The 23,358-nt window shown below is 45.3% G+C and overlaps 1 protein-coding gene across 1 annotated transcript in view; it reads left to right on the top strand.

Annotated features, from left to right (window-relative positions):
• POF1B (POF1B actin binding protein) overlaps positions 1 to 23,358 on the top strand; it is a 165,927-nt gene that overhangs the window by 73,286 nt on the left and 69,283 nt on the right. The window contains exons 4-10 of the mRNA XM_082263304.1: positions 2,701 to 2,769; positions 6,415 to 6,483; positions 10,909 to 10,977; positions 11,868 to 11,936; positions 13,851 to 13,919; positions 14,517 to 14,585; positions 16,009 to 16,080. Coding sequence (XP_082119430.1) covers positions 2,701 to 2,769; positions 6,415 to 6,483; positions 10,909 to 10,977; positions 11,868 to 11,936; positions 13,851 to 13,919; positions 14,517 to 14,585; positions 16,009 to 16,080 — 486 coding nt within the window. The remainder of the gene's footprint in view (positions 1 to 2,700; positions 2,770 to 6,414; positions 6,484 to 10,908; positions 10,978 to 11,867; positions 11,937 to 13,850; positions 13,920 to 14,516; positions 14,586 to 16,008; positions 16,081 to 23,358) is intronic.

Genomic DNA, 23,358 nt, shown 5'->3' with positions numbered 1-23,358 from the left:
GATCCAATCAATACACAGGACAAGAGCCAATGTATAAATACACAGGACAAGATCCAATCAATACACAGGACAAGAGCCAATGTATAAATACGTAGGACGGGATCCAATGTATCAATACACAGGACGAGAGACAATTTATCAATACAAAGGACGAGATCCAATGTATCAATACAAAGGACGAGCCCCAATGTATCAATACACAGGACAAGGGCCAATGTATCAATACACAGGACAAGGGCCAATGTATCAATACACAGGACGAGAGCCAATGTATCAATACACAGGACAAGAGCCAATCAATACACAGGACAGGATCCAATGTATCAATACACAGTGTCAGAGCCAATGTATCAATACACAGGACAAGATCTAATCAATACACAGGACGGGATCCACTGTATCAATACACGGGACTAGATAAAATCAATACACAGGATGGGACCCAATGTATCAATAAACAAGATGAGACCCAATGTATCCATACACAGGAGGAGATCCAATGTATCAATAAACAAGACAAGATCCAATACACATGGTGGGATCCTGTTTATTGATACTTTGGCTCTAGGCCCCCTTAAACTTACTTCAACCCCATCTGGATCCAGTGACATGCACTAGAGCCTCGACTTTCCTGGGTCTCTACCTCCTCATTGACTGAGACAGCAGCAGTAACCATTGGCTACTGCTACTGTCCATCACAGAGCCAGGGAGCCAATGAGGAGAGAGGGGGGGGGGGTTGCGGTGAGGCCAGGCCATGCTCTGTGGGTGAATGGACACATGGAGCAGCAGCTCAGGAGCGTACCTGCTTGGGTGCCCCCCCCCCCATAGCAAGCAGGAACTAGGCAGAACGGAGGGTCCAGGAGTGCATGCGAGGGACCCAAGAGGAGGAGGATCGGGGTGCTCTGTGCAAAACATAGTTACATAGTTACATAGTAGGTGAGGTTGAATAAAGACAATAGTCCATCCAGTTCAACCTGTGTAGGCATGTGTGGCTGTAATCATCTCCCATACCCCTGAATGTTCTGATCCTTGAGATGTAAGTCTAAGAGTCTTTTGAAAGCCACCATACTACCCGCAGAAACCACCTCTTGTGGTAGAGAATTCCACAATCTTGTTGCCCTAACAGTAAAGAACCCCCCACGTTGCCTGAGGTTAAAACGCTTCTCCTCTAATCGCATTGTATGCCCTTAGAGGAGAAGCGTTACACAGAGCAGGTAAGTATGAAAAAAATTTCAGGTGTAAGGTGTAAAACCATTACACAGAGCAGGTAAGTATGAAAAAAATTAACCTTTAATATCACTTTAACATTTGTTTTATACTCATCATGAAGGAGTTAAACTTCTTAGGTGAGATTTTTTTATTTAGAGTGTGGGGGATGGGGGAGTATTTTGGGCAGTTTTTAGGTTGTACCGTTTATTGTTCTCTTGTATTGTGTTCTTTTCATGTTTTGGTTGTGTATTGTGTGTTTGATCATTTATGTTCTGTCACTTTATGTTTGTTTTACTTTTTTTTTCACTGTTTACTTTCTGTGAAAAAAACAAACAAAAACAAACAAAAAAATAATAACGAGACGCTAGAAGGTGTCCAGGATAGGTGAACGGAGGCGGGTACACACGGGGGGGAAGAGGTCACTGTACAAACAATGCGATGTTAGTACAGCGATCTCCCGCTGTGCAGTTGTGTTCTGACCAGGGGACCGCCATTGGCAGAGAGCGCTAATCAGATGCCAATCGGCTGCTGGTTTTCCAGCATGCTCGTTCGCCAGAAGCCGGACATGAGGCAGGTTTCTGTCGGTCAGGGAGCCGTACACACGGGTCAAAACAAGTCTGCTGGTAATTGCTGAATCGAGTCTTTTTTAGCTACGTTTCAGCCCATGTGTACCCAGCATTAGAAGCCTTTAAAAGCCTCCCAGAAAAAAACTAAAGTTTCGAAATGACTTCGCCCAAAACTGACATTTTCGTATTTACAGGACATTTGTGAGTTAGGCTGGGGGCACACGAGATAAAAGCAGTTGGTCCAATAGGAACCGGACAGCTTTCAGCCCATGTGTACACCTGCTGTGCCCATTATGAGGAGTTACCACCATCCCTGTGCTGAGTTCCCGGGTCTGTACACCTGCTGTGCCCATTATGAGGGGTTCCACCATCCCTGTGCTGAGTTCCCGGGTCTGTACACCTGCTGTGCCCATTATGAGGGGTTCCCACCACCCCTGTGCTGAGTTCCTGGGTCTGTACACCTGCTGTGCCCATTATGAGGGGTTCCACCATCCCTGTGCTGAGTTCCTGGGTCTGTACACCTGCTGTGCCCATTATGAGGGGTTCCCTCCATCCCTGTACTGAGTTCCCGGGTCTGTACACCTGCTGTGCCCATTATGAGGGGTTCCCTCCATCCCTATGCTGAGTTCCCGGGTCTGCACACCTGCTGTACCCAATATGACGGGTTCCCACCATCCTTGTTGGGTTGCATATTTATTTGACCCTACGGAGGATGTACGGTTGTACGGTGGACAGGAGCAGAGTTGGGAATTAGTGGCTCGGAGATCTGGCTGATAGATGATACAAGAAATAAGGACTAACTGAGGCCACCAGACTCCGCCTATAATAAAATATCACTTTGGGTGGAGCGTCTCTCTATATGGATTATTTATTGGTATTTAAACAAATTTTATGTGAAAATATTTAATGTATTATTTCTCTTCAGGAAGTTCAGACTCCCGCACCGTACACACAGGAGACTGTCCGAAGATACATCGTCCAGAACAATGAGCAGGTAACGTGTTCTAGAATATAGAAAGATGACCGAGAGACGGAAGATTCCAGAATTAGACACTCCTCATTTCTGGATCTCCTCCTGTGTTTTGATACATTGGATCTCCTCCTGTGTATTGATACATTGGATCTCCTCCTATGTATTGATACATTGGATCTCCTCCTGTGTATTGATACATTGGATCTCCTCCTGTGTATTGATACATTGGATCTCCTCCTGTGTATTGATATGTAGCACCCTCCTAGGTAGGTGCTAGAGAGAGAAAGTATAGTTTGGAATCTTGTCTGCTTACCAGAAGGACTGTAGGTAAATCTATATTGTTCTCTGCCTACCAGAGAGCAGGATCTGTTAGTGAGGTTTGCTCATTGTATTCAGGTGCAACTCCTTCTGTCTGCAGAGTGTTTCACACTGGTCCAATAGGGAGGCATGTTGGACAGTTGGAGGACACCTGACAAATGAGTGTACAGGCATTTAGTACAGCCCTGGTGATTTTGCAGAGGAAAAGTGCCTCAGTGCATGCTGGGGTAATGTATAAAAGCCAGGAGCACATGTGCTCGGGGACTTTCAGCTGGATAGGGGGGTCCTGCAGGGAGGGGGTGGCTGCCTCCTCCTCCTGTAGAGGTGCCATGTGGCCTCAGGTAGTCGACTTGAGGGCCTGGAGAGTGCTAGTGAAGAACTGAACCCAGAGGTCCTGTGAAGCTGACTGAAAGGGGAGCTTTCAGGCACTGGAGGATCTGATTCTGCAGTACAGTGAGTACAGATCTGTGTCAAGGGGCCTTACCTGAGGGGGGCCACCCCTGCAGTTAGACGTATACGGTTGTCAGTAAAGGGAGTGCTAGTGAGTGTCCGGAAGATCATGTAGATTTACCAAGTCTACCCAGTACCTTCCTATGTGTAAATATTGTACAGCAGAGATATTTATTTTTTCCCGTACCTTACTGTATTCACTGGCCACATATGGGGTATGCCCATGGCCCTGTACATATATTTCCCTTCTCCTCCTTTACAATTTTGTGGGATACTCCTTTGTAAATTTTTGTACAGGTATTTTTGTAGGGGCGGATGCCCAGAGCCAGAGAGGACATGGCTCAGTTTGGTGGGGGGCGGATGTAGCACCCTCCTAGGTTGGTGCTTGAGAGAAAGTATCGTTTTGAATCTTGTCTGCTTACCAGAGAGATTTCAGGTAAATCTATATTGTTCTCTGCCTACCAGAGAGCAGGATCTTTTAGTGAGGTCTTCTCATTGTGCTCAGGTGCAACTCCTTCTGTCTGCAGAGTGTTCCACACTGGTCCAATAGGGAGGCAATTTGGACAGTGGTAGGAAACCTGACAAATGAGTGCACAGGCATTTAGTACAGCCCTGGTGATTTGGCAGAGGAAAAGTGCCCCGGTGCATGCTGGGATACTGTATAAAAGCCAGGAGCACATGAGGTCTTTCAGCTGGATAGCGGAATTCCGGAAGGAGGGGGTGGCTGCTGCCTCAGGGAGTCGACCTGAGGGCCTAGAGGGAGCCCAGAGGTCCTGTGAAGCTGACTGAAAGGGAGGGACATTGGAGGATCTGATTCTGCAGTACAGTGAGTACAGATCTGTGTCAAGGGGCCTGACCTGAGGGGGGCCACCCCTGCAGCTAGAAGAGTCAGTGGACGGGTGTCAGTAAGGGGGATGTTAGTGAGTGTCCCGAACAAAATATAGGTTCACCAAGTCTATTGCTGGAGAGAAAAGAGCAAGGAGACTTAAATCTTTCCATACATGTGGCAGTATGGATTAAGCAGTGCAGCTGCGTCCACAAGCAACCTGGTGAGGGCGAGAGTTGTCCTTATCCATTGTGAATAGTTCCAGTTGGAGTATCCCACTATTCCCTTCCTCCATCCAAGTTCCAAAATAAACACTAAAACCAATACCCCCTGGACTGTTTATCGTGTGACGAGCCATCGGAGTAAGTAGGGATGTGTGAATTGTACCCTAAGTGACCGTGTGCAGGTAATCAGAGGAGGCCCGAGAAGTCATCATACAGCAATCCCTACGGGGACAGTGCTACAGATACATTGGATCTCGTCCTGTGTATTGATACATTGGCTCTCGTCCTGTGTATTGATACATTGGATCCCGTCCTGTGTATTGATACATTGGATCCCGTCCTGTGTATTGATACATTGGATCCCGTCCTGTGTATTGATACATTGGATCCCATCCTGTGTATTGATACATTAGATCCCGACCTGTGTATTGATACATTGGCTCTTGTCCTGTGTATTGATACATTGGGTCTAATCCTGTGTATTGATACATTGGATCCCGTCCTGTGTATTGATACATTGGATCTCGTCCTGTGTATTGATACATTGGATTTCGTCCTGTGTATTGATACATTGGATCCCGTCCTGTGTATTGATACATTGGGTCTGATCCTATGTATTGATACATTGGCTCTCGTCCTGTGTATTGATACATTGGCTCTCGTCCTGTGTATTGATACATTGGATCTGATCCTGTGTATTGATACATTGGATCTCGTCCTCTGTATTGATACATTGGATCTTGTCCTGTGTATTGATACATTGGGTCTGATCCTGTGTATTGATACATTGGATCTCGTCCTCTGTATTGATACATTAGGTCCCGTCCTGTATATTGATACATTGGGTCTTCTCCTCTGTATTGATACATCGGGTCCCATCCTGTATATTGATACATTGGATCTTCTCCTCTGTATTGATACATTGGGTCCCGTCCTGTATATTGATACATTGGGTCTCTTCCTATGTATTTATACATAGGGTCTCGTCCTGTGTATTGATACATTGGCTCTCATCCAGTGTATTGATACATTGGGTCTCCTCCTGTGTATTGATACATTGGATCTTGTCCTGTGTATTGATACATTGGGTCTGATCCTGTGTATTAATACATTGGATCTCGTCCTCTGTATTGATACATTAGGTCCCGTCCTGTATATTGATACATTGGGTCTTCTCCTCTGTATTGATACATCGGGTCCCATCCTGTATATTGATACATTGGATCTTCTCCTCTGTATTGATACATTGGGTCCCGTCCTGTATATTGATACATTGGGTCTCTTCCTATGTATTTATACATAGGGTCTCGTCCTGTGTATTGATACATTGGGTCTGATCCTGTGTATTGATACATTGGCTATCATCCAGTGTATTGATACATTGGGTCTCGTCCTGTGGAGGTAAGTGGCAGAGGAGACTGGTGGTGGACACACAGAGGTGGAGCACTCCTGCATGTTATTTCATTGTTGCACACAAGAGTTTTGGAAATTGTGGACATTTGATATTTGAAGTTTTCAAGCATTATTAACGCAGGACATTTTTATCAAAGTGAATCTTTTTTTTAAATTCTATATTTCTATCTGCACTGTGTGCAGTATATTGTTATTTTACATATTTTATATTATTTGACATAATAAGTGAATGTGCATTTATATGGGGATTGTGAATGTTGGAAATATGAAGCACCTTTAAGGAAGTCTTTAAAATATCAATTACTTTCACAAATTTTACATAATCTATAATTTCAGTGATGTTTCACTTATTTTCATTCTTTTTTGTTTATAGAACGATTTTTTGTTTTTCAACAAATTTTACGTGAAAATATTTAATGTATTATTTCTCTTCAGGAAGTTCAGACTCCCGGGCCGTACACACAGGAAACTGTGCGAAGATACATCGTCCAGAACAATGAGCAGGTAACGTGTTCTAGAATATAGAAAGATGGCTGAGAGACGGAAGATTCCAGAATCCGATACTCAGATGGAAATGTCTTCTATGAAATCTCCTCATTTCTAGATCCTATCCTGTGTATTGATACATTGGCTCTCGTCCCGTGTATTGATAGATTGGGTATGATCCTGTGTATTGTTACATTGGGTCTTGTCCTGTGTATTGATACATTGGGACTTGTCCTGTTTACTGATATTTTGGCTCTTATCCTGTGTATTGATACATTTAGGATAGATGAAATATCCTCATTTATAGATTTTGTCTTTTGTATTGATACATTGGCTCTCGTCTGGTGTATTGATACATTGGCTTTCCGCTTTTGTATTGATACATTGGGGCTCGTCCCGTGTATTGATACATTGGCTTTTGTCCTCTGTATTGATACATTGGTTCTAGTCCTGTGTATTGATACATTGGATCTCCTCCTGTGTATTGATACATTGGATCTCGTCCTGTGTATTGATACATTGGGGCTCATCCCATGTATTGATACATTGGATCTCGTCCTGTGTATTGATACATTGGATTTCGTCCTGTGTATTGATACATTGGGGCTCGTCCTGTGTATTGATACATTGGATCTCGTCCTGTGGAGGTGGAGGTAAGTGGCAGAGGAGACTGGTGGTGGACACTTGTTATTTCATTATTGCACACAAGAGATTTGGAAATTGGGGACGTTTTGATATTTGAAGTTTTCAAGCATTTTTAATGCAGAACATTTTTATTAAAGTAATTATATATATATATATATATTTTTTTTTTGTTATATATTTCATCTGCACTGTGTGTGTAGAATATTGCTATTTTACATTATTTATGTTATTTGACATAATAAGTGAATGTGCATATATATGGGAATTTTGAATGTTGGAAGTATGAAGCACCTTTATAAGGAGTTGTAAAGTCTCATCCTTTTCTGCTTCACCTGCCCCCCAGATCCCTCCCCCCACCCCGTTTTTCTTACCTGAACCCTATCGATACATTTAGGATAGATGAAATCTCCTCATTTATAGATTTTGTCTTTTGTATAGATACATTGGGTCTGATCCCGTGTATTGATACATTGGCTCTCGTCTGGTGTATTGATACATTGGGGCTCGTCCCATGTATTGATACATTGATACAGCAATGAGCACGAGCCCAGCAGCCCCAGCCGCTGTCTCGGGTCCTCATTGGATTGACTGATAGCAGCAGGAGCCATTGGCTCCTGCTGCTGTCAATCTAATCCGATGACACCTTAGCCAGGGGCGGGGCCGTGTCCTGCTGTCTGTGTCAATGGACACAGCGGCAGGACTCAGTAGTGCGCCCTCATGGGTGCCCCCCAAGGAAAGCAGCTCTCCGTGGGGGCACCCGAAGAAGAGGAGGAGCCAGGAGCGACGTCAGGGCATCCCAGAAAAGGAAGATCCGGGCTGCTCTGTGCAAAACCCTTAGGCTCCATGTACACGGGTCGCTGGAAATGGCCGTTTAGGAGCAGTTGGGTGTTTTTTTCAGAAGCCCCTGAACGCAGCTCCATGTTATCTTATCTGTCCATGTGCACATGGTCGTTTACAGTCATTTGCAGGCAGTTGCGTTCAGGGACTTTTTTTAGAACGCAATTATTTGCGTTCGAACGTGTGTTTCCCGACGTTTCAAACGCAGAAACGCGGCCGAGCGTGACTAAACGTGACTGAACGTGATGAACCTACGTTCAGCCACGTTATACGTTTTTTTTCTTCCATTCAAAATCAATGGTTCCCTAAGGGAGCCTATTGATTTGAATGGAAGTCGCACCGCAAGTCGGATCCGACTTGCGGCGCGACCTGCACTGTGAGAATCTTGAGGGGGAACTCCACACCAAAAATGGGAAAAAAACAGCGTGGGGTTCCCCCCCAGGTTCCAAACCAGGCCCTTCGGGTCCGGTATGGAATTTGAGGGTAGCCCCACACCGAAAAAAAGGCGTGGGGTCCCCCCCAAAATCCATACCAGACCCTTATGCGAGCATGCAGCCCGGCAGGCCAGGAAAGGGGAGGGGACGAGCGAATGGCCCCACCCCCCCGGACCACACCAGGCCTCAACATGGGGGGGTGTTGGTGCTTTGGGGCAGGGGGAGCTCTGCACCCCCCACCTCAAAGCACCTTGCCCCCATGTTGATGAGAACAAGGGCCTCATCCCCACAACCCTGGCCGGTGGTTGTGGGGGTCTGCGGGCAGGGGGCTTATCGGAATCTGGAAGCCCCCTTTAACAAGGGGCCCCCCAGATCCCGGACCCCCTCCCTATGTAAATGGGTATGAGGTACACTGTACCCCTACTCATTCACCACATAAAAGGCAGTGTATGGAAATAACGACAGGAGACGTTTTGGAAAGTTTATTAAAAATCTTCATCCGGCTCTTCTTGTCTTCTCCTCTCTGGGGTCTTCTGCTGTCCGCTCTTCTTGTGTTCTTCTCTCCGGGGTCTTCTGCTCTTTTGCTGTCCCCTCTTCTGCTGTCCTCTCCGGTCTTCTGCTCTTTTGCTGTCCACTCTTCTTGTCTTCTCCTCTCCGGGGTCCTCTGCTGTCCGCTCTTCTTGTGTTCTTCTCTCTGGCGTCTTCTGCTCTTTTGCTGTCCCCTCTTCTGCTGTCCCCTCTTCTGCTGTCCTCTCCGGTCTTCTGCTCTTTTGCTGTCGGCTGTCGGCTCTTCTTCCTCCGGTCCTTCGACGGCGACGTCTCCGCTGATTATGCCGGTCTCCAGTCTCTGAAGCTTATTATATAGCCATTGGGGGCGTGGCCCCGATTACGTCATCGGGAGGCCCGCCCCCTCATGTCACAGACGACGTCATCTGTGCCATGAGAGGGCGGGGCCTCCCGATGACGTCATCGGGGCCACGCCCACAATGGCTATATAATAAGCTGCAGAGACTGGAGACCGGCATAATCAGCGGAGACGTCGTCGTCGGAGGACCGGAGGAAGAAGAGCCGACAGCCGACAGCAAAAGAGCAGAAGACCGGAGGGGACAGCAGAAGAGCAGAAGACCCCGGAGAGAAGAACACAAGAAGAGCGGACAGCAGAAGACCCCAGAGAGGAGAAGACAAGAAGAGCCGGATGAAGATTTTTAATAAACTTTCCAAAACGTCTCCTGTCGTTATTTCCATACACTGCCTTTTATGTGGTGAATGAGTAGGGGTACAGTGTACCCCATACCCATTCACATAGGGAGGGGGTCCGGGATCTGGGGGGCCCCTTGTTAAAGGGGGCTTCCAGATTCCGATGAGCCCCCTGCCCGCAGACCCCCACAACCACCGGCCAGGGTTGTGGGGATGAGGCCCTTGTCCTCATCAACATGGGGGCAAGGTGCTTTGAGATGGGGGGTGCAGAGCTCCCCCTGCCCCAAAGCACCAACACCCCCCCATGTTGAGGGCATGTGGCCTGGTGTGGTCCAGGGGGGGTGGGGCCGCTCGCTCGTCCCCTCCCCTTTCCTGGCCTGCCAGGCTGCATGCTCGGATAAGGGTCTGGTATGGATTTTGGGGGGGGGCCCCACGCCGTTTTTTCGGCGTGGGGCTACCCTCAAATTCCATACCGGACCCGAAGGGCCTGGTTTGGAACCTGGGGGGGGAACCCAACACAGTTTTTTTCCCTTTTTTGGCGTGGAGTTCCCCCTCAAGATTCTCACAGTGCAGGTCGCGCCGCAAGTCGGATCCGACTTGCGGTGCGACTTCCATTCAAATCAATAGGCTCCCATAGGGAACCATTGATTTTGAATGGAGGCAGAAAAACGCTGCTAAAAGCAACGGGGCCAAACGTGCAATAACGCAAATGGAAAAAGCTACTGAAAGCACGTTTAACAGCTACTTTTTCCCGGCGTCAGAAATAGCTTTGCAGGGTTTTTTCTAACATCCCGTGTACATGGAGCCTTACACAGAGGAGGAAAGTATAAAATGTTTATTATTTGAAAAAAAAAACAAAAAAACACAGGAACCTTAAGCGCCGGTTCACACTACCGCGACGCTACTTCCAGGGGCGACCTCCGAGATCGTGGTGCGAGCAGAGCGCCGCGACCTCGGAGCGGCCGCCACGGACTTCATAACATTGAAGTCTATGGTGGTCGCCTCCTGGTCGCCCCAAAGAAGCTCCGGACTCTTTTTCTAGGTCGGAGCGACTTGTGTCGCTCCTATTAGAACGGGTCCGCAGCTTCCCTATGGGAGGCGACCTGCGGCGACCTGTGAGGCGACCAGGTCGCCTCACAGGTCGCCCTAGTGTGAACCGGGGCTTACAATCAGTTAAAGGAAGTATTTTAGATATGAAGTTACTTTCAAATATTTCACATAATCTATATTTTCAGTGGTGTTGCACTTTACTTTCTTTTTTGTTTATAGAATGATTTTTGTTTTTCAACAAATTTTATGTGAAAATATTTAATGTAATATTTCTCTTCAGGAAGTTCAGACTCCCGCACCGTACACACAGGAGACTGTCCGAAGATACATCGTCCAGAACAATGAGCAGGTAACGTGTTCTAGAATATAGAAAGATGGCTGAGAGACGGAAGATTCCAGAATCCGATACTCAGATGGAAATGTCTTCTATGAAATCTCCTCATTTCTAGATCCTATCCTGTGTATTGATACATTGGGTCTCCTCCTGTGTATTGATACATTGGGTCTCCTCCTGTGTATTGATACATTGGGTCTCCTCCTGTGTATTGATACATTGGGGCTCGTCCTTTGTATTGATACATTGGATCTCCTCCTGTGTATTGATACATTGGATTTCATCCTGTATATTGATACATTGGATCTCGCCCCGTGTATTGATACATTGGGGCTCGTCCTTTGTATTGATACATTGGATCTCGTCCTGTGTATTGATACATTGGCTCTCCTCCTGTGTGTTGATACATTGGGTCTCGTCCTGTTTACTAATATTTTGGATCTTACCCTGTGTATTGATACATTTAGGATAGTTTTGTTTAATTCATATAGAGGTGGAGCACTCCTGCTTGCTATTTCATTGTTGCACACAAGAGATTTGGAAATTGGGGACGTTTAATATTTGAAGTTTTCAAGCATTATTAATGCAGAACGTTTTTATCAAAGTGAATCTTATTTTTTATTTTTTTAGTTATATATTTCTATCTGCACTGTGTGCAGTATATTGTGATTTTACATTATTAATTTTATTTGACATAATAAGTGAATGTGCATTTAGATGGGGATTGTGAATGTTGGAAATATGACGCACCTTAAAGGAAGTTTTTTTTAGATATGAAGTTATTTTCATATAATCTATATTTTCAGCGGTGTTGCACTTATCTTCATTCTTTTTTGTTTATAGAATGATTTTTTGGTTTTCAACAAATTTTATGTGAAAATATTTAATGTAATATTTCTCTTCAGGAAGTTCAGACTCCCGCACCGTACACACAGGAGACTGTCCGAAGATACATCGTCCAGAACAATGAGCAGGTAACGTGTTCTAGAATATAGAAAGATGGCCGAGAGACGGAAGATTCCAGAATCCGATACTCAGATGGAAATGTCTTCTATGAAATCTCCTTATTTCTAGATCTCGTCTTTTGTATTGATACTTTGGCTCTCCTCCTGTTACTGATATAATGGATTTTGTCCTGTGTATTGATACATTGGGTCTCTTCCTGTGTATTGATACATTGGGTCTCCTCCTGTGTATTGATACATTGGCTCTCCTCCTGTGTATTGATGCATTGGATCTCCTCCTGTGTGTTGATACATTTGATCTCCTCCTGTGTATTGATACAATGTATCTCCTCCTGTGTATTGTTACATTGGATCTCCTCCTGTGTATTGATACATTGGATCTCCTCCTGTGTATTGATACATTGGCTCTCCTCCTGTGTATTGATGCATTGGATCTCCTCCTGTGTATTGATACATTGGGTCTCCTCCTGTGTATTGATACATTGGATCTCCTCCTGTGTATTGTTACATTGGGTCTCCTCCTGTGTATTGATACATTGGGTCTCCTCCTGTGTATTGATACATTGGGTCTCGTCCGGTGTATTGATACATTGGATCTCGTCCTGTATATTGATACATTGGGTCTCGTCCTGTGTATTGATACATTGGGTCTCCTCCTGTGTATTGTTACATTGGATCTCCTTCTGTGTATTGATACATTGGATCTCCTCCTGTGTATTGATACATTGGCTCTCCTCCTGTGTATTGATGCATTGGATCTCCTCCTGTGTATTGATACATTGGGTCTCCTCCTGTGTATTGATACATTGGGTCTCCTCCTGTGTATTGTTACATTGGATCTCCTTCTGTGTATTGTTACATTGGATCTCCTCCTGTGTATTGATACATTGGGTCTCGTCCGGTGTATTGATACATTGGATCTCGTCCTGTGTATTGATACATTGGGTCTCGTCCTGTGTATTGCTACATTGGGTCTCCTCCTGTGTATTGTTACATTGGATCTCCTTCTGTGTATTGATACATTGGGTCTCCTCCTGTGTATTGATACATTGGGTCTCCTCCTGTGTATTGATACATTGGGTCTCGTCCTGTGTATTGATACATTGGGTCTCGTCCTGTGTATTGATACATTGGGTCTCCTCCTGTGTATTGATACATTGGGGCTCGTCGTGTGTATTGATACATTGGATCTCGTCCTGTGTATTGATACATTGGGTCTCGTCCTGTGTATTGATACATTGGGTCTCGTCCTGTGTATTGATACATTGGGTCTCCTCCTGTGTATTGTTACATTGGGTCTCCTCCTGTGTATTGATACATTGGGTCTCCTCCTGTGTATTGATACATTGGGTCTCGTCCTGTGTATTGATACATTGGGTCTCGTCCTGTGTATTGATACATTTAATCTCCTGTGTATTGATACATTGGATCTCCTCCTGTGTATTGATACATTGGGGCTCATCCTGTTTACTGATATTTTGGATCCTATCCTGTGTATTGGTACATTTAGGATAGTTTTGTTTATTTCATATAGAGATGGAGCACTCCTGCATGTTGTTTCAATATTGCACACAAGAGATTTGGAAATTGGGGACGTTTAATATATGAAGTTTTCAAGCATTATTAATGCAGAACGTTTTTATCAAAGTGGATCTTTATTTTTATTTTATCAGTTATATATTTCATCTGCACTGTGTGTAGTATATTGTTATTTTACATATTTTATATTATTTGACATAATAAGTGAATGTGCATTTATATGGGGCTTGTGAATGTTGAAAATATGAAGCACCTTAAAGGAAGTTTTTTTTATTTTTTTTTAGTGGTGTTTCACTTATTTTCATTCTTTTTTGTTTATAGATTGCTTTTTTTGGTTTTCAACAAATTTTTGGTGAAAATATTTAATGTAATATTTTTCTTCAGGAAGTTCAGTCTCCCGGGCCGTACACGCAGGAAACTGTCCGAAGATACATCGTCCAGAACAATGAGCAGGTAACGTGTTCTAGAATATAGAAAGATGGCCGAGAGACGGAAGATTCCAGAATCCGATACTCAGATGGAAATGTCTTCTATGAAATCTCCTCATTTCTCGATCCTATCCTGTGTATTGATACATTGGATCTCCTCCTGTGTATTGATACATTTAGGATAGTTTTGTTTATTTCATATAGAGGTGGAGCACTCCTGCTTGTTATTTCATTGTTGCACACAAGAGATTTGGAAATTGGGGACGTTTGATATTTGAAGTTTTGAAGCATTATTAACACAGAACATTTTTTTTTTTTTTTAATCAAAGTGGATTTTTTTTTTTTTAGTTATATATTTCTATCTGCACCGTGTGTAGAATATTGTGATTTTACATTATTCATTTTATTTGACATAATAAGTGAATGTGCATTTATATGGGGATTGTGAATGTTGGAAATATGACGCACCTTAAAGGAAGTTTTTTTAGATATGAAGTTACTTTCATATAATCTATATTTTCAGCGGTGTTGCACTTATCTTCATTCTTTTTTGTTTATAGAATGATTTTTTGTTTTTCAACAAATTTTATGTGAAAATATTTAATGTAATATTTCTCTTCAGGAAGTTCAGACTCCCGCACCGTACACACAGGAAACTGTCCGAAGATACATCGTCCAGAACAATGAGCAGGTAACGTGTTCTAGAATATATAAAGATGGCCGAGAGACGGAAGATTCCAGAATCCGATACTCAGATGGAAATGTCTTCTATGAAATCTCCTCATTTATAGATCCTATCCTGTGTATTGATAAATTGGGACTCGTCCTGTGTAATTATACATTGGATCTCTTCCTGTGTATTGATACATTGGATCTCCTCCTGTGTATTGATACATTGGATCTCCTCCTGTGTATTGATACATTGGATCTCCTCCTGTGTATTGATACATTGGGGCTCGTCCTGTGTAATGATACATTGGATCTCCTCCTGTGTATTGATACATTGGATCTTGTCCTGGGTAATGATACATTGGATCTCGTCCTGTGTCTTGATACATTGGATCTCGTCCTGTGTATTGATACATTGGATCTTGTCCTGTGTATTGATACATTGGATCTCCTCCTGTGTATTGATACATTGGATCTCCTCCTGTATATTGATACATTGGGGCTCGTCCTGTGTAATGATACATTGGATCTCTTCCTGTGTATTGATACATTGGGGCTTGTCCTGTGTATTGATACATTTAGGATAGTTTTGTTTTTTTAATTTCCTTATTTATGTTCTTTTATGTTTTTTCTTTTGTTTATTTATATTTTGTAGTTTTATTTGTTTATAAAGGGTGCAGTGAAATTAGAGTAAGCCCCCATTCACACTGGGGCGACGCTACTTCGCACCGCGACCTCCGAGGTCGCGGTGTGAGCAGCGCGCCGCTACCTCGGAGCGGCCGCCACGGACTTCGTAACATTGAAGTCTATGGCGGTCGCCTCCTGGTCGCCCCAAAGAAGCTCCGGACCCTTTTTCTGAGTCGGAGCGACTTGTGTCGCTCCTATCAGAACGGGTCCGCAGCTTCCCTATGGGAGGCGACCTGCGGCGACCTGTGAGGCGACCAGGTCGCCTCACAGGTCGCCCCAGTGTGAACGGGGGCTTAGGCTTGTTGCCCCCCTTGCACACGATACTCCTGTTTGAGCATCTACTTTTTCAGAGGTTTTTCTTTTGTATGTTTTTACGTGCATTCTCACGTCTGCCTTTGTGCAATTTCACGAAAACGTGTTCTTGCACTGCACAATATGTAAATGCACATTTGTGTGTATTTGCACGCATTTGCGCACATGAGGCATAAATTTCTGACCAAAAAAGTCGATTATTTTATTTTAATTTTTTTACTGAAGAATGCACGGCGCTTGCTTACGCTTCTGTGTGCACAGGCCTATTACAATTATTGGGCTGTATTTTAGCTCAGTGAAAAACAATAAAAAAGCTGTACTGAGCTTTTTCAAGCGGCAGTGCAAGAGGCGTAAGTAATTTCAGTCCAGGAGAAGAGCCAATACAACTGTGCAAGACTGAAAGGGAGGCCGGAGGGAGGATTTAATAAAATGTTTCTATTCTGCAGGAAGTTCAGTCTCCCGGGCCGTACTCACAGCAGGGAACCCTCAGAAGATACATTGTCCAGAATCCGGAGCAGGTACTGCATGGTGTGCGCTGTACATACAATGTATTCTGTTGAGTTGTGAAAGAAATATTCCAGATTCAGCTACTTAAAGAGACCCTGTAACCAGATCATTCCTTTGCACAATTGTCTTCCTATCAGATTATACAGTATCTCACAAAAGTAAGTACACCCCTCACATTTTTGTAACTATTTTATTCTATCTTTTCATGTGACAACACTGAAGAAATGAGACTTTGCTACAATGTAAAGTAGTGAGTGTACAGCTTGTATAACAGTGTAAATTTACTGTCCCCTCAAAATAACTCAACACACAGCCATTAATGTCTAAACTGCTGGTAACAAAAGTGAGTACACCCCTAAGTGACAATGTCCATATTGGGCCCAAAGTTTCAATATTTTGTGTGGCCACCATTATTTTCCAGCACTGCCTTAACCCTCTTGGGCATGGAGTTCACCAGAACTTCACAGGTTGCCACTGGAGTCCTCTTCCCCTCCTCCATGATGACATCACAGAGCTGGTGGATGTTAGAGACCTTGCGCTCCTCCACCTTCTGTTTGAGGATCCCCCACAGATGCTCAATAGGGTTTAGGTCTGGAGACATGCTTGGCCAGTCCATCACCTTTACCCTCAGCTTCTTTAGCAAGGCAGTGGTCATCTTGGAGGTGTTTGGGGTCGTTATGTTGGAATACTGCCCTGCGGCCCAGTCTCTGAAGGGAGGGGATCATGCTCTGCTTCAGTATGTCACAGTACATGTTGGCATTCATGGTTCCCTCAATGAACTGTAGCTCCCCAGTGCCGGCAGCACTCATGCAGCCCCAGACCATGACACTCCCACCACCATGCTTGACTGTAGGAAGACACACTTGTCTTTGTACTCCTCACCTGGTTGCCCCCACACACGCCTGACACCATCTGACACCAAATAAGTTTATCTTGGTCTCATCAGACCACAGGAGATGGTTCCAGTAATCCATGTCCTTAGTCTGCTTGTCTTCAGCAAACTGTTTGTGGGCTTTCTTGTGAATCATCTTTAGAAGAGGCTTCCTTCTGGGATGACAGCCATGCAGACTAATTTGATGCAGTGTGCGGCGTATGGTCTGAGCACTGACAGGCTGACCCCCCCCCCCCCCCCCACCCCTTCAACCTCTGCAGCAATGCTGGCAGCACTCATACGTCTATTTCCCAAAGACAACCTCTGGATATGACGCTGAGCATGTGCACTCAACTTCTTTGGTCGACCATGGTGAGTCCTGTTCTGAGTGAAACCTGTCCTGGTAAACCACTGTATGGTCTTGGCCACCGTGCTGCAGCTCAGTTTCAGGGTCTTGGCAATCTTCTTATAGCCTAGGCCCTCTTTATGTAGATCAAAAAAGCAAGGGGATTTCCAGTCACAACTTACCAACCATCCAGCGACCAACTGAATTGACCTGTCTAACAGCATGCGTTAAAAACAGGGGTTTAGCTAATAGATGTATTATCGTTCATCTTTATGTAGAGCAACAATTCTTTTTTTCAGATCCTCAGAGAGTTCTTTGCCATGAGTTGCCATGTTGAACTTCCAGTGACCAGTATGAAAGAGTGAGAGCGATAACACCAAATTTACCACACCTGCTCCCCATTCACACCTGAGACCTTGTAACACTAACAAGTCACATGACACCGGGGAGGGAAAATGGCTAATTGGGCCCAATTTGGAGATTGTCACTTAGGGGTGTACTCACTTTTGTTGCCAGCGGTTTAGACATTAATGGCTGTGTGTTGAGTTATTTTGAGGGGACAGTAAATTTACACTGTTATACAAGCTGTACACTCACTACTTTACATTGTAGCAAAGTGTCATTTCTTCAGTGTTGTCACATGAAAAGATAGAATAAAATATTTTCATAAATGTGAGGGGTGTACTTACTTTAGTCAGATACTGTATGTGAATGTAATGTATCCTGTGCATATTATCTCTCTGACTGCTGCTGGGTGTCACCATGTTGGATGTGATGTCAGCAGACTCCGAGCCGTCACTCAGGTGACCTCTATAAAATTCCCCTTCACTCCTCCCTCAATCACCACATAAAGGCTTTGTAGAAAGGGTGAGGGTTGGAGGAGCTGGGCCAGCACAGAGAGCAGTTGGACACTCCCAGAAGTGGAGGGCTTATGGCGTGCAAGGAGGAACGGGAGGGGGGGGGGGGTGCTAGGCAATTGGCTCCTTCCTGAAAAGTAAAATTTTCCAGCAAGTCCCGAAGCACACTGCAAGTGATCTAAAAATCAGTTATGGAAAGAAACACAAAATTGCGGCCGGTAAGCGTTCGATTTACAAGATTTTTCGGTTCGGTTAAAAATTTTACAAGCTGGTGACAGGGACTCTTTGGGCTCGTTCACACAAGGAGGTGTGTCCTAATGTGCACTTGTTTGAATGCCCCCCTATTCATTTCAATGGGCTGCCCTATGTGCAGGAAACACAAAAAAGGTGATGATATGTGTAGCACCACCCCCGCAGGAGCTGCTGATTATATTATTGGGTCTACACCCTGCCTAACAACCCAATCAAATTGGCTCGATCCCTCCTCAGGCACAACTGACCCAGAATAGGACTGGACTATCAAATAGATACACAGGTTGGAATACAATACTTCACTATGCAACAATACCTTGTTACCTTCTTGAATAGTAGTCCTTCTGGGTGACACAATGGAACAACGCACAAGATTGTAATTAACCAAACTTAGTTTACTATATATCAAATTGAATAGGGGAGATACAATACAATACAATACAAGTCCATAAAAGGTTATTTAAAACAGCTTTAAAAAGGTAAAAGAATACCCCCACACTCCTCCTGCATTAAGGCTAGACACAGTACCAGATAGGTGGGCCTATCTGAGTCCCTCCCCCAGAGTTCTCTTCTTTCTTGTTGATCTTCGCTAGCAAGGTTATTGAATAGAGCTCATTTGTAATCCAGATTAGGAATAAAGATCAAGAGAGAGAAAACAACGAGCTGTTAGTTGTCACCGCAGGGTGTCTGCGTAACTGAGCAATAACTTCTGCGAGAGAGATAAGCCTCTGGCGACTCCTTTACAGACCTTATTGTTTGTCTATGAGTCTCCTGAGAGAGTATGGTGATAAACCCCGGGGTTTTATCACCTCCTGCTGCGCTACCGCTATCTGTAGATAAAACTGTCTCTTCAGCAGATAAAGTCAGTTATTGGGCATGTGCCCTCTCACCAACAGAAGTTTCTCCTTCGCGCGCTTCCACTGCGGTCTCAGTCCTTTGGCTATATGCCAGCCGCACGGGGTCCTTCTGGCGGATGACTTCCGGTCTCGGCAAACAGCAGTATGACCTCCAGGAATGTGCCTCGTGCTTGAGATGGGACGGTTCCACGTCGTCCCTCCAGGCTAAAAGGCTCTGGCCCAATATCCAGTGTCAGTCCTTCACTCTCGCTCGCTGGTTCCTCAGAGTCCAGCGCAGAAAGGCCCCCCCTTCGCGCGCTTCTCTCTTCCTTTAAATAACCTCCCCCATAGTGCCGTGCGGTGCAGCCGTGCACCCTGGATCTTGCAAAGCAGCCTGGGAGATGTAGTTTCTTCATCTTGTGAAAAGGAAGTCACAGCCCGGGAAATTCCATGCAGCTACCACTAGAGGGAGCCTAGTTCCTGGATCTTGCAAAGCAGCCTGGGAGATGTAGTTTCTTCATCTTGTGAAAAGGAAGTCACAGCCCGGGAAATTCCATGCAGCTACCACTAGAGGGAGCCTAGTTCCTTCCCACATATCAAACAGTGTCTTTAGGCATGTTTAACCCCGCTACACACTCCCCCCACTTGAGAAACTTTGGTCCCCAAAGAGGTCAACAGTATGTACCCTAGTGCATAGGTTGGCATTATACAACAAAAACATTAACATTTTGCTGAAATAAGTCAATCTGAATACATCCAATTTTGTATTCTAATAGCAGTGCAACAGTAAAACGATAAAGTGCAATTAATAAGCAAATAAGTGATTTCTACAGTGTTAATATAGTGCTGATTTCTAGTGCTTTTATATAGTGCTCCTTTAAAAAGCACATGTGCCTTTGCAATTTCTTAAACACTTACATCTTAAAGTTTGTGTTGAAAAAAAAACATCAAAAGGTGAGAAAGAGAAAAAAACATATAGTGAGGTCAGAGCAACAAAATGTGCGCAAACATTAACTCACAAAGTAAACCAAATTGTGAACATCAAAAACTGTGCTTATTATAATGGCCAAACCCAATATCCTTATGTACAAACTTAAATGCAAACGTTTTCTACTTCAATACTTTGTTCTCATGATCTCTCACAGACCCCCCAAAACTTGGGTGGCTTGTACAGTTGTGCCTGGGGGTGAGCTAGGGTTGTCCCCCACCAAATCTACAGTGGAGGAACTAGGCTGGTCAGGAGATCTTTTGGAGGTAAAAACAGCTTCTTCCGAACATTCACCCAATTGATCATAGGTCAGTCTCTTAGGTGGGTGAATGACTCTCCTTTCCCTCTGTTCCCGTGGAGGCATGCTCTCAGAGGTGCTAGGATCAGGCACTTCTGAGGATTCTTCAATGTCCCCCTCCTCATGTTCCAACACAGAGGAACCTGATGGTTCAAGAGAGGTCAGTTCTTCTTCAGAGAAGGGTGCAACCTCCTCCTCAGGATCTTCATCCTCAGCTGCTTCTTCTGGAAGCATATGAAAGGGTATGAATTCAGGGGCTTCTGCCCGAAGGGCTCCTCTATCAGCCAAGTCAGATGAAGACAGGGAGGCAGGTGTGGGTTCTGGCAACTGAGATGACCACAACCAGTCGGGTACCTCCTCTTCATCTTCCAAATCTTCAGATGGAGAACTTCCCTCTCCCTCATCTGGGAGCGTCGTCTGAGATCTGGTAACTGGTCTGGACCGGCGAGAAGTCGAAGGGGCCTCTGACAAGTCTTCCACAGGGGGCATACGAACCGCTTCAGAGAGAGGCAGCAAATGGTTCCGATGCCAAGCCTTCAATGGACCCACACTTCCTTCAGGCCGAATTTGGTACACAGGAAGGTTTGGCAGTTGCTTGCAGATAACATAAGGTTGGGACTTCCAGCGGTCTGCCAACTTGTGTTTTCCCGGGACACCCAAGTTTCTCAACAAAACCCTGTCCCCTGGTTGCAGGTCATGGATCCGAACTTTTAGGTCGAAATTTTTTTTATTCCGCAGTCCACGTTGATCAGATGTGGCCTGAGCCTTGTCATAGGCCGCTTTCAGACTCTTCCGCAGTCGGTCCACATATCCTCTATGCGATGCTGAAGAGGTATGATCAGGCGAAATGCCAAAGGCCAAATCCACTGGCAACCGAGCCTCCCTTCCAAACATCAGCCGATAAGGGGAATATCCAGTAGCATCACTGACAGTGCTGTTGTAGGCATGCACAATGGCAGCTACGTGCTTGCCCCAATGCTGTTTCTTCTCTGAGCTCAAAGTCCCCAACATATCCAAAAGAGTCCTGTTAAATCGTTCAGGCTGGGCATCCCCCTGTGGATGGTAGGGAGTGGTTCTAGTCTTTTGAATGCCTAACATATCTAACAGTCTCTTGATCAGTCTGCTTTCAAAGTCCCTTCCCTGATCAGAATGGAGGCGTTGTGGTAACCCATAATGTACAAAGAACTTCTCTACAAGAACTTTGGCTACCGTTGAGGGTTTCTGATCCCTTGTTGGGAATGCTTGAGCATATCTGGTAAAATGGTCTGTTACCACAAGGACATTCCCCTGGCCACTCAGATCAGGCTCTAAGCAAAGGAAATCAATGCACACCAGCTCCATGGGTCCCTGACTTTGTAGATGGCCCATTGGGGCTGCTTGACGTGGCAGAGTCTTCCTCTGTATACACCGGACACAAGAATGACAGTATCCTTCAACTTCGGCCCTCATACAAGGCCAGTAGAACCTGTCCCTGACAAGCTGAAAGGTTCTTTCGGGCCCCAGATGGCCATGATTATCATGAAGAGCGGCCAGAACTCCCTCTCTGTATTTAGCTGGTAAGAACAGTTGCCACTTCTCCTCCAGATCTTCAGATGGACCTCTCCGGTAGGCCACTCCTTCTCTGATCTGTAACCGGGTCCACTCTCTATGTAACAGACGGGCCCCCTGAGGGGAGTCAGTTAGAAGCAACTCAGGGCTCTGGATCTCCAAGGCTTCCAAAAGAAGTTTTCCCAAAGGGTCTTCCAACTGCTCCTTCCGCAAGTCCCTTTTGGACAGCCGGGGCAAACCCTCCCCTTCAACCTGGGTCACCTGGCAGTAGCATTTGGGTACTCCGATAGCCGAAACCCCAATCTCTTCTGCTCTTGACCCTCCTCGGGATCGAAATTCAGTTCCCTGATATAGGGCACGCACCCCTTCTGGAGCCAAATGAGTCCATTCTTCCGCAGGTTCCTGTGGAACATGCAATCTTCTGGATAGGGCATCTGCATCCCTATTTCCGATTCCTGGCCGATACTTCAGGCTAAAATTGAAGCTAGAGAGGGCAGCCAACCATCGATGTCCTGTTGCATCCAGCTTGGCCGTAGTCAACAGATAGGTGAGGGGATTATTATCTGTCTTGACAATGAATTCAGCTCCGTACAGGTAGTCTTTCAATTTGTCAACCACTGCCCACTTCAAGGCCAAGAATTCAAGTTTGTGAGTAGGATAATTCCTTTCAGCAGGCAGTAGGCTTCTGCTCACATAGGCAACAGGTCGCAGATGACCCTCATGCTCCTGATAAAGTACCCCCCCCAGCCCATCTCGGCTGGCATCAACATGCAGTTCATATGGTTTTGTGGGGTCCGCATAGGCCAACACAGGGGCAGTGGTTAGGGTTTCCTTCAGCTGGACAAAGGCCCCTTCGCATTCCGGGGTCCACTGATCCTGGATGGATTCCTTAGCCTTCCGGGGGCCCATGGTGGACTTCGCCGGCTTTACCAACTCAGGGACATCATCTTCTTCATTCTTCAGGACCTCATTTAGGGGTCGGGCAATCTGGGCGAACCCCTCCACAAACCTCCTGTAATAGGAGCAAAAGCCCAAGAATGACCGGAGTTCGGTCACATTTGTGGGTCTCGGCCAGGAAGCAACAACATCCAGCTTGTCCGGGTCAGTGGCCACCCCTTCTTCAGACACGATATGGCCCAGGTAATGGACCGAGGACTGATAGAATTGGCACTTCTCAGGAGAAAGTTTCAGACCTTCTTCATGTAGCCTCTTCAAGACCTTTTCCAACCTCTCCTCATGTTCTTCCAAAGTTCTGCCAAACACGATAACATCATCCAAGTATACCAGTACCTC

Source organism: Pelophylax lessonae (assembly GCF_965119305.1).
Source record: "Pelophylax lessonae genome assembly, chromosome: 7".
NCBI classification, from domain to species: domain Eukaryota; kingdom Metazoa; phylum Chordata; class Amphibia; order Anura; family Ranidae; genus Pelophylax; species Pelophylax lessonae.
Note: the sequence above shows the minus strand (reverse complement) of the source record. Positions and strands in the feature narration are given on the sequence as shown.